This window comes from Arvicola amphibius, chromosome 1 (assembly GCF_903992535.2).
Source record: "Arvicola amphibius chromosome 1, mArvAmp1.2, whole genome shotgun sequence".
NCBI classification, from domain to species: Eukaryota; Metazoa; Chordata; class Mammalia; order Rodentia; family Cricetidae; genus Arvicola; species Arvicola amphibius.
Genome location: NC_052047.1, coordinates 61,072,416 through 61,087,352, shown reverse-complemented (window position 1 = coordinate 61,087,352; position 14,937 = coordinate 61,072,416). Strand labels below are relative to the sequence as shown.

Here is a 14,937-nt window from a genome sequence, read left to right as displayed (position 1 = left end):
TAGTCCTCGAACTTGGAATTGGCCCACCTCAGCCTCTGAAGTGGAAGGGTGGAAGGGTGTGTCCACCTTACCTGTCCACAGCTTCTAAGACAATTCTCCCTAAAGAGATTCTAAAGACTCATGTCTGTGAGCCAGGCCCTCAGAAATCAGGAGTGCTTCTCCTTCCCTTTAGAGTGGCAAGAGAACCCGTTGACACGGCCCTATGTGGGAAAAGGCAGGGGTGGGTACAAAGCCAGCCTCCCTCCATTCTGGTGCCTGGGATGCTACTACTGGGGCCATTCCTAGGCTGGCAACCTGCAGAGCGAACCAACCTTGTCTTTCTCCTCTCCCTGATCATGCAGAAGAACCTCATGTCTCACATGCCCATCTTCCTGCCTGGCCACTTCTCCCACACTCCCACCATGGGGACAGGCCTAATGCTCAAGCAGACCCTGCCTGACAACAACAGCAAGCAAGAACAGAATTTGACTCCATATGCCACTCATAATAACCTCAGAGGCACTCTCGGGTTAGTTCTCCTAGGAAGCACGGATTCAGACAAAAACCTGAATCCTGGAGTATGCGCCTGTAATCACTGTGTGAAGCTGCACACGGACTCGCCTTTTCAGACCCCCAGGGTACCTGCATATTCTGATTCTTGTATAGGTCTGGCTGGTAAAATTTTCATCGACGGCCACGCCTTTGGCAGCTGGACCTCAGGGTCTTCATAGTCATCGTCGTCGCTTTGGCATTTTCCTTCATCCAGGACTGCAGCCAAGTTCCTTCTCTAAGTGGGTGGAACACTGGAGTAAGTCCAAGGGAGGGACCATGTGGATAAAGGGGGCGTGTCTCAGTGCTGGCTTAGGGAGTAACACTGACTCTTCTGCAGAGATGTTAAGATTCTGGGATTAGAATCTTACATAGAAATGCGATATTATGATAGAGAGAATCCTAAAGATGTCTTCCAAATTACCCTCCTCTCTTTGATCATTCAATCAAAGACTCATCTTGCTCTTCTGGGAGGAGACAGGGCAGGTAGAAGATGCTAATGAGCTGACTTGAAAACACAGAGGATTCTGGGTCATCTGGGTGGGCTGCATGTTTTCATGAGTCCCAGGAGGTGAAAAAGGAGACTCTCAATCTGGGCTGTTACATGGTGAGGTCAAGAATCCCTGCAAATGAGTACTGCTTAGAGCTAATGAAAAGTTCAGCAAGGTTTCAGGATACACGGTCGGTTCCGTTCAAAGTTCAGTTTGTTTGTATGCAATGGTAATAACAATTAGTTTTTCTATAAGTTACCGATAGTAATTTGAAAATACAAAAGGAAAGAATGACAGCAAAATACCGAGAATTAAACCCATGAGGACACCGGGCCACAGAAGTGGAGTTTACGCTTAACTGAAGGTACACTACTGAAGATCATGTAAAAAGACCTTAATGAATGCGAAGAGGCTCAGTCTTCATGGATTGAGGACTTAAGGTTGTTAAAATTGAATTCTTTTAAAATTGTGGTACAGATTTAGTAGGATTCTTATAAAAAATCTAAGCTGCATCCCTCAGTAAACTGACTGAAATTTTTATAAAAATTGACAAGCAGATCCTCACAGTCCTATGAAATCTCCCTCCCACCCATCATATCCGTGTCCCAGGTGAAAGACACAGGAGAGCTCTCTAGTCACCTGCAGAGGGTGACTAGAGCTCTTTGGCACCTTGATTTGGTTTTCAGGACTGAGGTAAAATAATGGCAATGATCTGGATCCAAGCCACCTTGGCCATGGCCCTTTGCTAGGGTAGCCCAAGTAGGCTTACATGCGTCCTCATCTTAGATCTCGGGTTGAAGCCTGGAAATGGCTGGCAGGAAGGGGAGCCAGTTCACAGCAGATAAATTCTGACTGAGTGGTCACAGCCATTCCCAAGTGAGTCTGCAACCAGAAGCTGCTCTGTGTAAGCATGGACCTGGCAGCCATCATTGGGGCACTACCAGGAGTCGCTTTTTTCCCCTGGATCCCAGGATGCTCAGCTCTACCTACAACTGATGGTAGTCTTTGTTTGCCACTAAGGGAGAGATCTGGGTGGATGGATGGAATTACATCTGTGAATGGCAGTGATCTGAAAGATCTAAGGGCAGCCACGCGATGCCAGCAACTCAAGAGGACACAGTGTTTTCATGCACATCCCTAGGCAGTGTCTCAAGGAAATCGTATCTCTATATTACAAATATAGACTGATGTTGGTAACTCCCCAGAGCCACACAGGTTGTAAGTAGGTCGATTCCTTCCAACACCTCCACCTGACCCAGCATCTGAATTACAATGATTTTATATCTCAAGATAAAGGGCAGAGAGTACAGGGCATTCCATAGGTGGATGACTGGGGACTCAACATAGTGGTTATAGATAGTGTTAGCCTAGGCATGGATCCTTACTCTGCAGAGGGAATTCTGCTTCACAGATGGGGCAGCCCTGGAAGTCCTTTTGGACTCTTAATGTTTTATAGTCAAGGGCTTAAAAATAAATAAAAAATTGAAGTTGTTGCTTTATGGCCTTGACTGTATTTGTGGCTTTCTATAGTAGATTACTAATATATGATTGGTAAATAAAGTCATAGATTTTAATAAGACCGAGGATATAATTATTCCCAAGGATGTGATTTAAAGTATTTATGTTGTAATTTGTTTAGTTGTTAGGGTTAAGTTTAATTTTTTTGGGGGTTAGTTGGCCAGATGCATATCCCTACGGGTGAGCAGAGCCATTAATTACAGCTATACATGTTTATCAGATGGGGTTGTGGAAGGAAGACCACTCCAGCACAAAAGCCCTGTCAGTCAAGGTTCCCACTGCTGCTCTGACGTGTCAGAGAATACTGGGGAGTGGGAGGAGCAAGCTGGGCCAGCAGAGACTTTCTTCTCTCTGGAAAGGTAGAGAGGAGTCTCAGGGGAGCCCAGGGAGGCAACAGGACAGGCGGGACTTGCCAGGCCCATCTGGAGACGTCACTGGGCTCCCATCTGACTCAGAGCAAGGGCGCAGAGCATGGTTTAGTAAACTGTGTTCTCCACAGAAAAGCTAAAGACAGGATGAGTCAACGGTTTGACCTTTCATGTGCTAGTTCACAACCCCAACAAGTTCTCTATAAAGAAAGAACACCCGACAGGCTGTGCGTGAACTTAGGACTCGGGCCAGTTATCAAGATGGGGTTTAACAGATCCTGTGATGCTGAAACCAGAGCAGGGTGGAAGACCAGTGCCTGCTCACCCACAGGAGAGGGGACTGAACCACTAGGTAAGGAGCCGCATGGTACTACTGGAGCTGTCCCTCGGGTGGGGTCTGGGCATCACCACCATGAAATTGGCCTTCTTGTCGGGTCTTCAGAGAAAAACTTGGCGGAGACGGGACGTTTTGGTTGGGAGAGTATTGGTGACAGCGTGGGTGTGTTGCCACTATGTCCGAGACCTAAGATGTAGAGGCCATATTCTGGCCCACAGGGAGAGTGCTTCATTTTCCTGATGGCAGGTGGAGGTGATTGAACCGGCTCATTTGGTGGGAGACTGAGTAAACGCATAACGCTTCTTGGCATCTGTCCCATGACAGGGGCCCAGGACATTAGATAACCTTAGGTAACCTCTCTCCTGTTGATGCCTCGAGTGTAGCGGAGCCAAGTGCTCCAAGCTTAGTGAAACCAGGCATGAACGCCAGAGGGCGTCTGAGCTGAGAGTGCAGGAAGGGTGGGCGTGGGCTCCAGAGTCACACCTGGAAATGAGTTTGGGGAGGGGAGTGCAGACGCGGCGGGGGGGGGGGAATGGGTGGGCAATGTATAGAAGGACACCTTTGGTGCCTTGTCAGAGACTTGTAGCATTTTCCATGGAAACCCTGGTACCCGCTCAAACAACCTAACCCATGAGCTGACGTCACTTTGTCATTTTGTACTTTGGCTAGTGTGCATGGGAGTAAGGGGTGGCAAGAAGGAGGATGGTGGCTGCTGTCACTCAGGGTAAAGAGCATGTGCTCCGACATCTACCTCACAGGCCATAGGGGTGACTACAAACAGCTTGGATTTCTATTTACTGAGGGGGGCTCGGGTTTGAAATATAACCAGTCACACCTGTTTCTTACTTACTGTCCCTACATGTCTCTCTCAGGAGCCCCTCACTTCAGGTCTCATATTCTTTACCCATGAGCCACTTATGTAAAAACAAATGTGTGTGTGTGTGTGTGTGTGTGTGTGTGCGTGTGCGTGTGCATGTGTGCTTGTTGGTAAAGGTCCATAGCTTTAAATAAAAATTTAAAGACTTACATTAAATAACAGCAAACCAGTATTTCAGATATCATCTATAGCTATATAAGTAAATTATCTGAATACATAATTTAACATAAATTTTATAATATTTGATATTTGGGTTAATGTTATAAATTTTAACCTCTTCCTTCAATTGTTAAGATTCTGGCCAGTGATTCCAGCAGCTTCACCTAATGCTTAAGCATCTAACAATTTTCAAATTATCAAATATTTAGTGTGACTTCCACATGCTGTTATTTAAACTATTTTACAAAATATCAGTGAGTCTGGTGAAATGTCAGTCTGAAATGAATGCTGTTTCTTTCTTTGAAACTCTAGGAAGTACACACATAAAAAGACACAAAATAAAAAACCCCACCCGGATATTTTTACATTATTAAGAGAATATTGTCATGAAATTATCTCCCAAAAAGTTTGTTTCAACTGAAGATTTCACCTCGAATATTGAAAAATGTCAGTCTTGGGACACACTCACCAGCACTGCGTATTACTGTTTTTACCTCTGCTTTAGCAATGACCTTGAGGATTGGAACGCGGGCTGAAATGTGATTTTCCTTACCAGCAGAGTATGCCACTTGGAAGAATTGTTTCCTCCTTCTAAATCCATCGGGTTACAGAAAAAGAAAGCCCAAACAGCAGCACTTACTTTGTCAAGACCAGAGACTGACAGCTAAGGAATACGGCAGACTCACATGATCTGGAAGAGGTTCGAGGACCGCCCGACACCGTCCTGCCAGAAAACAGAGATCACATGTCACTGCAAACCCAGTGCCAGGTCACAGCCTCGAAAGCCTGTTTCCTTGAGCAAATCTTGTGTTCATTTCACATGTCAGTTTTGTGTCCCGCCCCCTCTGTGTGCTTCTCATACCTCCCATTCCAGCTATTGATTAGGTAGAACGGAGCATGGGGAATAGGATACAGAAATCAGACCCCCAACTCAGGGTGGCTACGGAAGCGAGAAACTCTCTTACCACCGCAGGTCAGCATTTTCTCTGAGAGAGACTGAAATACCTGGTGTGGATGCCCGCACCCCTGAAATCTTAGCCCCCTGGAGGTGGAGCCAGGAGGATCACAAGCTCAAGGCTAATCTAGGCGACAAGAAACAAAACTGTGATGTGGGAAGGGGCTAGGGATATTGAGCGCATGCCCAGAACCGGCAAGGCCCTGGGTCAGTCTGCACCATTACAATAACAACAGAAAACCGGACTGAGGAGATGGCTCAGTTGGTAAATGGTGTCCCTCGCAGAGCTGAAGAGCTGACTTAGAGCCCCAGAATCAGTATAACAAAGAGAAGTGCATGGTGATGACCGCTTATAATTCCCATGCTAGGGGCTGGAGACAAGCCGATCTCTGGGGCTTGCTGGCCAGTCAGCCTAGGTTGCTTGGTGAATTTCAGGCCAGTGATAGACACTGCCTCAACAAAACAAAGCAAAGCAAAAGTGGCGGATGCATTCTGACGTGTCCTCTGACTCCACGCACGTGACAGGAACACATGCAAACACGAGCCAGTGTACTTCCTGCAATTCCCACGGCACACATGAGCACATACGCAAACACAAGAATGCTTTCCCGCCTCAAACTAGAAAACAAGCATCAACAAACAAATGAAGAGAAGGGAGAAGTTACGGGAGAGAACTCCACAGCCCCTGCCCTGCAGTTAGGCAGGACTGGGTGGCTGAGGAGGAGGCTCCCCGGCGCCATAGCCCAGCACAGCATGTTTACAGCACTCTGGGCACCTGCCTCCTCCAGTGCCTGCAACCTCTTTGTGGGCAGAGCTCATGTCTCTACCTGGGATCTGTCCCCAGCTCCAGGCACACCTCCCAACATCTAGAAATCAACACCGAGTTTTTGTTAGACCAGTATGGTTCAGCTGAGGCTTCTCTCAGCTCCCCAATTTGGACTCAAGTATGAAAACGGTTTAGATCAGGCAGCCCACTCAGTATTCTGTTCTAAAATTTACTTCCACATTATGCGAAACCACCCAAGAACTGCTCACAGGAGTGACGAATCTTTGGCTTCTAGTAGACTGAGAGTTCCTTAGTTATGTGCTGTTTTTTCGTAGTTACTGGTCTGTGATGAAGAATGGAAAGCAGAAAATAATTCACATCTGTTCTTATCAGCACACATATGAAATGTTTCCTTTAGGCTTCAGGACCAGAGACTGCGAGCTTCTTAGCAATGTGTTCACTTTGGTTTGATGGCAAGCATTGCTTCTAAGAGTGCATGTGGTTCCTTTTGCTCTTGGCTGCTAGGTTAGAACTCCTTGGGTGTGGCTATCACATCACTGTCCCCAGAGAGCACTGTGGGATCTCACTTCTACCGAGGCCCAGGGTTCCCGGGTCCCCCAAATGTGCTCCACATTCACGTCTGTGTCTGCCTGGGTCTGACCCACCTGGGACCCTCACACACCCTTAGCTTCTCGTATTCAGTATCCATTGCCATCTGATGCCCCTGCTTCATGGATCTTCATCTTGGACCATCCAGATGCATTATCACATTGCATCATTCGGTACTCATTCCCCGTCTCCTTCCTGGCGCACTCAAAGAGATGCAGCAGCCGCTGGCTTCTTCATTGTGAGTCTACCTGTCTTACCTGGGAAGATGGCCTTGTGTCCATGTCCCAGATTTTCTACCTGTGCTCCCTTCGAGGGAGAGTTTGAACACACAATTTTAAGTATAGTTTTATGCATTCATTCATGTCCCATCAACCCCGAACCGACAGATCAGATTCCATGAGTAGACCCTTGAGCCCCACCCCTTGCTTTCCTCCTCATACCATCCAGTTCTTTCTGGATAGAAATACTAGTTACTCTGTTGCTGTGCTAAACAGTGACCAAAGCCTACTTGAGGGAGGAAAAGTTTTAGTTCATTTTACAGCTTCTATTCCTTTGTGAGGGGAACTCATGTCAGAACCAGAAGGCTGGATTTGTAGCAGAGGCCAGGGAGGAATGCTGCCTTGCTGGCTTGCTGCTAGCCTCATGCTGAGCTACCTTTCTTATACCTCCAGGCAGGACTAGCTGCGTAGGGGCGGCACTGCCCACAGTGGGTTGGCTTCTCACCAATCATTCACCAAGAAAATGCACTACAGACTTGCCTACGGGCCAATCTGATGGAGGCATTTCCTCATCATGGTTCCTTCCTCCCTGATGACTCTAGTTTATGTCAAGCCGACAAGAAACGAACCAGAACACTAAAATTCTCTCGCGACTGAAAGCCCAGGTTAGCTCCTCAGAACTCTGCCTCAGGTTGGCCCTGCATTCTTGGCTTCCCTGCTTGTCTCTTCGTAGTCTAGTTTTAGCAAGGACCCTACCAAGTCTGTTTCGCCAGAGACCCCTCCATGTCTCATCATCCATCATATCTAGCTGGGACCCACATCCTGTACCATCCCCCAGGTGGCATCTCTTTCCCTTGACTTGCCCTCGGTAAGAATCCCGTTAGGCCACTTTTTATCCCCAATGTTTCTTCTTAGTAATTTTCCACCCGTGGCCCCACCCTGAGCCTGGGCTGTGGATTCCCACTTTTCTTTGGTGGATTCAGACTGGGGTCACACTCTCTCTACTGCACACCCCCTTTTCTGTAGTCCCTCTCCTGACCTAATGGTGGAAACAGTCAGCGATGGCTTGTAGTGAGGAGCAGCGGGCCAGCTTCCCGCCGCCCGGCTCCCGGCCACCGGCTAGCTTATGCCCCAAAATAATTACACAGAAACTGTATTCTTTTAAACACTGTCTGGCCCATTAGTTTCATCCTCTTACTCACATCTTGACTAACCCATATCGAATAATCTGTGTAACACCACAAAGTAGTGTCTTACCGGGAAAGATTCAGCATGTCTGACCTGGTGGCTGGCTTCGTGGCATCTCTCTCCCTGAGGAGAGGCACGGCAGTCTGGCTCAGAGAGCAGAGGCATGGCAATTTATTAACTTCCCTTCCCAGCATTCTGTTCTGTCTACTCCGCCCACCTAAGGGCTGGCCAATCAAATGGTCCAGGCAGTTTCTTCATTAACCAATGAAATCAACTCAAACAGAAGACCCTCCCACATCAATAGCTTCTTTAAGGATACCTTTAAAGGTTCTTTTACTTTTTTCCCCTCCAGACTCTGCACATTAGACTGTTTTTGAGTCCCTATAGCACGCCATGCTTCTCTGCCTCAAAGACACAGTGCATCTTGTCTAGAATATCTCCCCCCAGCTTTGTCTGTACCTATATCCTTCCTGGTCCTCAGATCCCACTTAGAATATTATCTCCCTTGGTGACATCTCTGGCCACCAGCCTCAACTGTTAAAGTCAAGGAGCATAGTTCTACTCTGGTTCCCTCCCCCATCCCTGAACCTTGTCTTGTAGTGGGGTGACTCTGCAGACTCAGGATGCCCCATTTCCCTTTCCAGTGCTCAACTGGGGTGCACTTCCCAGCTGTCTAGGCTCTGGTCAGGCGTGCTATGGGTTGTGTCCCTGGGGTTCGGAGAATGAGATAGATGTCACCGAGGCTGGTTATGGTCTGCTGGGCTCTGCATATAATAGTTTTGTCTCAGCTAGTGGCAGAGACAGGGACAGAAGGCCCCAGGGTCCTGAGGTGTCTTGGAAGATGTTGTGTAAAGGTCCATTCACATCAGGTTGGAGAATCAGCAAGAGAGCTGCCCTGTTTCTATCTCACACCTGGCATTTGTAGTCCATTCATTATAGATGTGAGCGCTGCCTAATTAACACACTGTGTCCACATTTACAGTCACAGATCATGGAGCCTGCCCCTCGATAACACTATAGCTTAGCATGTTACAGAGACTGCTGGTATATGGTAAGTGCATACCACAAGAAGAGTCATTTCATCTGTGCCATGTGGCTCAGTAGAAATACCCCCAGAATGGGACCAGTGACAGACTTCCAGGATCTCAAGTCAACAGATCATGTTCTCCTCCATCTTTAAATGAGCTTGGACTTGACCCTTTCCCTAGCCAGGCCCCACATTTCCATTACAATGGTTCAGTCTCCATGGAACTCAAGTATTGACTGATGCTTTGGTGTAGACCCTGAGTGTCTGCAGTTCTAGTGAAGGGTGATGCAGTCTCCCTGAGACATCATCCCTGCTGTAATGTTCCTTCTCACCCATCATCCCTGCCACGATGGTCCTTCTCACCCATCATCCCTGCCACGATGGTCCTTCTCACCCATCATCCCTGCCACGATGGTCCTTCTCACCCATCATCCCTGCCACGATGGTCCTTCTCACCCATCATCCCTGCCACGATGGTCCTTCTCACCCATCATCCCTGCTGTAATGTTCCTTCTCACCCATCATCCCTGCCACGATGGTCCTTCTCACCCATCATCCCTGCCACGATGGTCCTTTTCACCACAGGTCTAGAGCAACAGAGACAACTGACCATGGATTGAAATCTCTGAAACCATGACCCTGAACAAACCTTTGTCCTCTTATGCTAATTGTCTCAGGTATTTTTTTTTCACAGTGGAGAAAAACTAACACAACTGGCTTTATAGAAGGAGAAAAAACAGAGAAAGTAAGTTGCTTAGTAATCTTCTATATCAACTCCCAAATGGTGAGGTGTGTCAGGAGGATGTGGGGAGTCACTCATCACCCACAGACCCTGATTAGCTCCAGGGAAAACCTGGCTTCTGTGTGCCCCTCAAGAGAGATGGCTTTTTACAAAGACATTCCTTTGTAAGTTACTCTTAAGAGGGATGTGAAGATGGACTTATGTGATACAAAGCCTAGATCTCTGGGGCCAATAGACAGCAAAGACTCCAGCCCTACTGCCATCAATATCCGTGACTGTTCTTTTGCTTCTAGAAGCAGAGCCAAGGATGATAGCAGTGCATGACCAACATCTTTCAGGGTAAGGCCCCCTGCTCATGGCACCTGACTCCTCTCACCTGTTTAAACAATAAGAGATGAGAGGAAAGGAATGAGGTGAGATTGAGTAAAGATGGGGCCTTCCATGAATCTGAGGAGTTTGGTCTAATTTTCATATAAGTTTCTATTCAATTTGAGCTTCAAGAGCCAGTGACGGAGAAGTTACTGCCTTTGCATAACGTCAGACGGTCCTTCAAGCCAGACATAGAGACTCAGATCCTAGGAGCACGGGTCTCCGGTGTGCAAGACTGGTTCATCTTGTAAGTTATCCTGGTGGGTTTCCATGGAGACAGCTACTTTTGAGGATGTCACGAGCAGGTCCCAGGACAAGGATATGCTTATGTTATGTGAGAAGGCAAATAAAATGGGAGACCCATGGAGTTTTAGAGCTGTTCCTTCCCTCAGGAAGCAGTGCCAGCCATCAGGTCTCAGGAAGGTTCTTGGTACAAAACCACCTTCCATTTTCATGTCTGTTACAGGAGACTCGGGGGAATGGAGCAGAGAGTGAGGTGTCCTGCTTCGACTTGGCTGCCAGGATCCTTTCTTTAGTCGTGACTCACTTGCCTGTCTTCCTCCTGCTGTGTGGTGCAGAGGCGTCATTACCGTGGGCTATGAGATTGAGGCCAACACAATGGAGGGAGCAATAAGATGGGGAAAATGTTTGGGTATTCGAGGATCTCTCAGAAGCAGAGAAACTACAGGCCTCAGGCAGGTTATTTCTAGATTTGCCTTATGTAAGAAATAGCAAGTATTTCTCCTGGTTGAGCCTCCATGAAGTCTTTATATGCCTTGCAGCCTTTAACATTTCTGCTCCTTGGAGGTGTGAGCTTTGGAGCTTGTCAGGCACATAGCAAAGTCACTAACCAAAGCTGGGAGAGAGGCAAACACGTTTCTTAGAGACTAACGGGATGTTCTAGGTTCAAATCCTGGCCTGTCACTTTCTGACCACATCGGCTCAGGCAAATGCCCTCAGTTAGAATCTTGGTTAACGGATGTTACCCTTTGGAAGGGTTCGGCAGGCTGTATCCTAAATAGCTGCTGAGAAATTTTCGTCTGCGTTTTCAAGGTAGAAAATCACAGCTTCCAGAGAGTGTGTGATTTCTTGGCTCAGTGCCCTCGAACAATGTGCAATGTGTTTGTCTTTTCAAGTTCCACTGCATAGCCCGGTCTTACTTGCTCAGTCCAAGTCTCTACAGCTCTGCTTTCAGCTCCACAAAAGTTCCTCAAGCCACGTCCTCCTCAGCTGGGATGCTCAGGGACCCGGCAGCCGCTAACATCTGGTGATCCCTTTTTTTTTTTTTAACGGATGAAGGACCAAGGCCAAAGTTGTCTGCTGCATAGCATATTATGGTGGATTTGAGCTCTACTCTACTGCCTTCTTGCCAGTGTATCTAATTTCTTTTGGGCCTAGTTAATCTTATTTATATATGAGAATAATAAAACCAGCCCGACAGGAAAGCCAGACAAGGTTATAGGATGCCGGGCACACACTAGGGAAAGGCAAAGAGAGAGGCCTGTGACTTTCCGGGTCTCCCAGTTTTAATTGCTGACGCACAGCTTCTCACCTGGATGCCAGGAGCTGTCAGTTCAGTCTCAGACAGCGAGAGGCAATGCTTACGAGGCGCTAGAGCACAGGCCTAAAGCCCTCACCCGGTGGCCCCAGGAGAGTCACCCCCTTTTCTGGGGTTTCCCTTCTTCCTCTGTGATGCACATGCTCAGTTGGGTCTGTCAGTGTTTTACTGCTTTGTTGTTACGGCTGCACCTTAGGAACCGGGGTGGGGCGTGGGGGAGGGGGGGAGTAAACGGGCTGGCTGGCTGGAGACCAGGGACTAGAGGCGGTCCCCTCCTCCACTCCTCGGAGCTCGGGCGGAAACCCCAGACTAACACAGTGGCTGCTGTCTAGACCACCAACAGAAGCCTCCAGGTGGGGACAGTCTGGATACTTGGAGCTTTCTTTTTGTCTTTTTGTCTCAGCAAGGGATTCTCTAACGAACATTCTAGAACTACCTGCATTGGAATTATCTTCTTAAAAGGAATGCTTCCTTGGCTTCAGCTAAGGTCATCCAAAGTGTAAGCCCTGGGGTTGGCTGTAAATTTTGTGTGCTTCTGCTGCACGTCTAAAGTACACTGCATGCAGTTTGAAGGCAATTATTAGTACTTGGGTTTGCCAGTATTTGGGTGATCCAAAAGCTATGACGTACTTCCAATAGTGTGGGAAGCGCCTCGCTCTAGTTCAGCTGTCCTTTTCACTTTGTTTCTGTCCACTAGGGTTATGAACCCTTGCAGAGAATCAGACGGATAGCGCCTCTTGTTCATTTAGCTCAGTTACTGCAATGCCCAGAATCAGCCAGCAGGGGTCGCTAGAGGCCCACATATTTTGTACTAGTCGGTTTGCCTCCTAGTCTTAAAAATCTTTATTGCTTTTTCTTTTTAAAGTGTGTGTGTGGGGTGATCAACTTTTAATACCCATTACCTTAGAAAACTAGAAGAAAAAACCCAAATGTTTCTGGAAAATGAAATTTCTTGTTTCTTTAATAGAATCAGCATATTTCTTATGACCCCCTTCACACACGCCCCCCCCCCCCCCCCCCCCCCGGAGCCCATGAGTACACACTTTCTAAATAAGGCAGTCACTTGTCTGAGGTTCTATTTCTTAGGCATCAGAATTAGGTAACTCACAGGTTCAAATGTTGGATAATATAGCACCATGCATGCCTCTGCAGGAGGCAGCTACATTGTCCCATTGCTTACATCTCAGAAAGTGTCTGTCTTTTCCAGGCCTGGAGGATTTGTTCAACAGTCAGTTTTTGATAGATTGTTTCCACTATATAAAATTGTATGTTTCTTCGGAAGAAATTATAAGATACAGATATGCAAAAGAGGAGCAATATTGATTCACTGACACAACTAATATAAATATTTGCTTGCAGACAACCCTTCACTGAGACGCGCAAATACAATTAGAGAGATTCATACAGACACCCACATGGACAAGCACAGATAGACACATTCACATAGACTTACAGAGATACACGCACACACACACACACACACACACACACACACACACACACATGGCAGGGAGAGGGAGAGAGGAGACAGATACAAATAAACATACAGAGACACAGAGATACATGAGAGACACAGATACAACACAGCTGTGTTAATTTATCTTCTCATATTATGCACATAGTACACCCACACCCACACACCACAACTTGTGTGTCAATACACCTGTGAGCATTGGGCACCACGTTTTCTTTTCTGCTCTTCACAAATAAGCAGTCAACAGTTTCATGGGGGTGAGCATTCCTCTGCTAAAGCGGCCTCAAGGCGTTCTCTCTCTCTCTCTCTCTCTCTCTCTCTCTCTCTCTCTCTCTCTCTCTCTCGGATCACCCCACCACATTTGCCAAGAATCTGTTGGTGAAAAATTGCCTACACCAGGAAGAACCTAGGAGTGTGTGACTCTCCCGAGACGGCCCTTCTCTGACGTCAACCTTCATGCCTGTCCTCAGTGACTCCAAGTCTGTTAGGGTTCTGTCGGCCTTGGAGTGGTCTGCGATAGGCATGTTGTGATTTCGCACAGTTTTGGCAGGGTGTTGATGCACCTGTGTCTGGGCAGGCCTGGACATTTTTAATCAGAGTTGGCTTTTAAAAACTCTTTCTTTCCCTTGTATTTCTAGAATGTTGTTAATGGAATGGACTATTTACCTTCCATTCTTCTCTGCTTCTAACCCAAGATGGAGAAGGTAATATGGCCGTCTACTACACTGACATGCTCATGGTCCCCAAGAAACCAACTAATTAATGTATCCCCCCCAAAAAAAACCCCAGCTTTATTGTCCTGGACAAAGTCTGTTAGAGTGTTCTAATCTCCTCCAGGATTCCAGTGGGGGTTGAGAGAAGATGAGAGGGTGGGGAGTAGATAGTATATTTGAGACCAAAGAGTTCAGCACAGTTTGGAGGCACCCACCTTGGAGAACTCAGGCCTGGAGGGGCGCTTACCGGGGGCAGATTGAGGGGAGGGGGGTGAGGGCTGAGCATCCGCCACTGTTTAGCCTCACACTTCACTTTGGGGCTGTGCTGTGGCTTTTATGCTATTCTATGGCAGCCTGGGTTAAGTCGAGTGCAGGGTGCACACTACAAGCTGCCCGACAGGGAACCTGTCCACGCCGGGCACAGAACTCTCCAGGATTCCTGCACTTCTTTGCACACTGCTTCCAGCCTAGTGCTCATTTTCTCTCTCACGTGGATCCTCACAATCAAGTCCCATTTTCTAGTGGGGTTCTACGGGACCTTCCATTTTTCTGCCTCACACACACACACACACACACACACACACACACATACACACACGCACGCACGCACACACACACATACACACACTGGAAACCTACAATAGAAAGTTTAGTGAACTTGGAACTAGTGAATCATTTAGGTCTCTACCTATTTCACAGAAGGAGGAACTCAGGCTCACAATGCAGCACTCTGCCCAAGGCTGCACAACTAACTAGTGGGCTCCAGGATCCCCACATATCTGCAGAGTTGCAGGCCTGGCAGGCTAATCAGCTATGCTCTGGGGAGCTGGAGGGAAGGGCTGCAAGAAGCTAATGCATGTTACTGGGTGATAGAAACACAGCATTCCTTGACGGCTGCATCTTCTGAAATCTAGGCTAATGACTTGTCTGTAATCCAGAGCTACATCAGAAATGATGCTCTGGATGTCTGAGGCTAGACCACAAGAAGGCTCTTGTCCTGGCTCCCCGAATTGCACTTTTGTGGGCTTTTTTTCCTGGAA

At 47.5% G+C, this 14,937-nt stretch overlaps 1 protein-coding gene across 1 annotated transcript in view; it reads right to left on the bottom strand.

The window, feature by feature from the left end:
- Clnk (cytokine dependent hematopoietic cell linker) overlaps nucleotides 1-14,937 on the bottom strand; it is a 90,284-nt gene that overhangs the window by 62,743 nt on the left and 12,604 nt on the right. The window contains exons 4-5 of the mRNA XM_042054985.1: nucleotides 4,965-5,002; nucleotides 622-766 (exon numbers count right to left, since the gene is read on the bottom strand). Coding sequence (XP_041910919.1) covers nucleotides 622-766; nucleotides 4,965-5,002 — 183 coding nt within the window. The remainder of the gene's footprint in view (nucleotides 1-621; nucleotides 767-4,964; nucleotides 5,003-14,937) is intronic.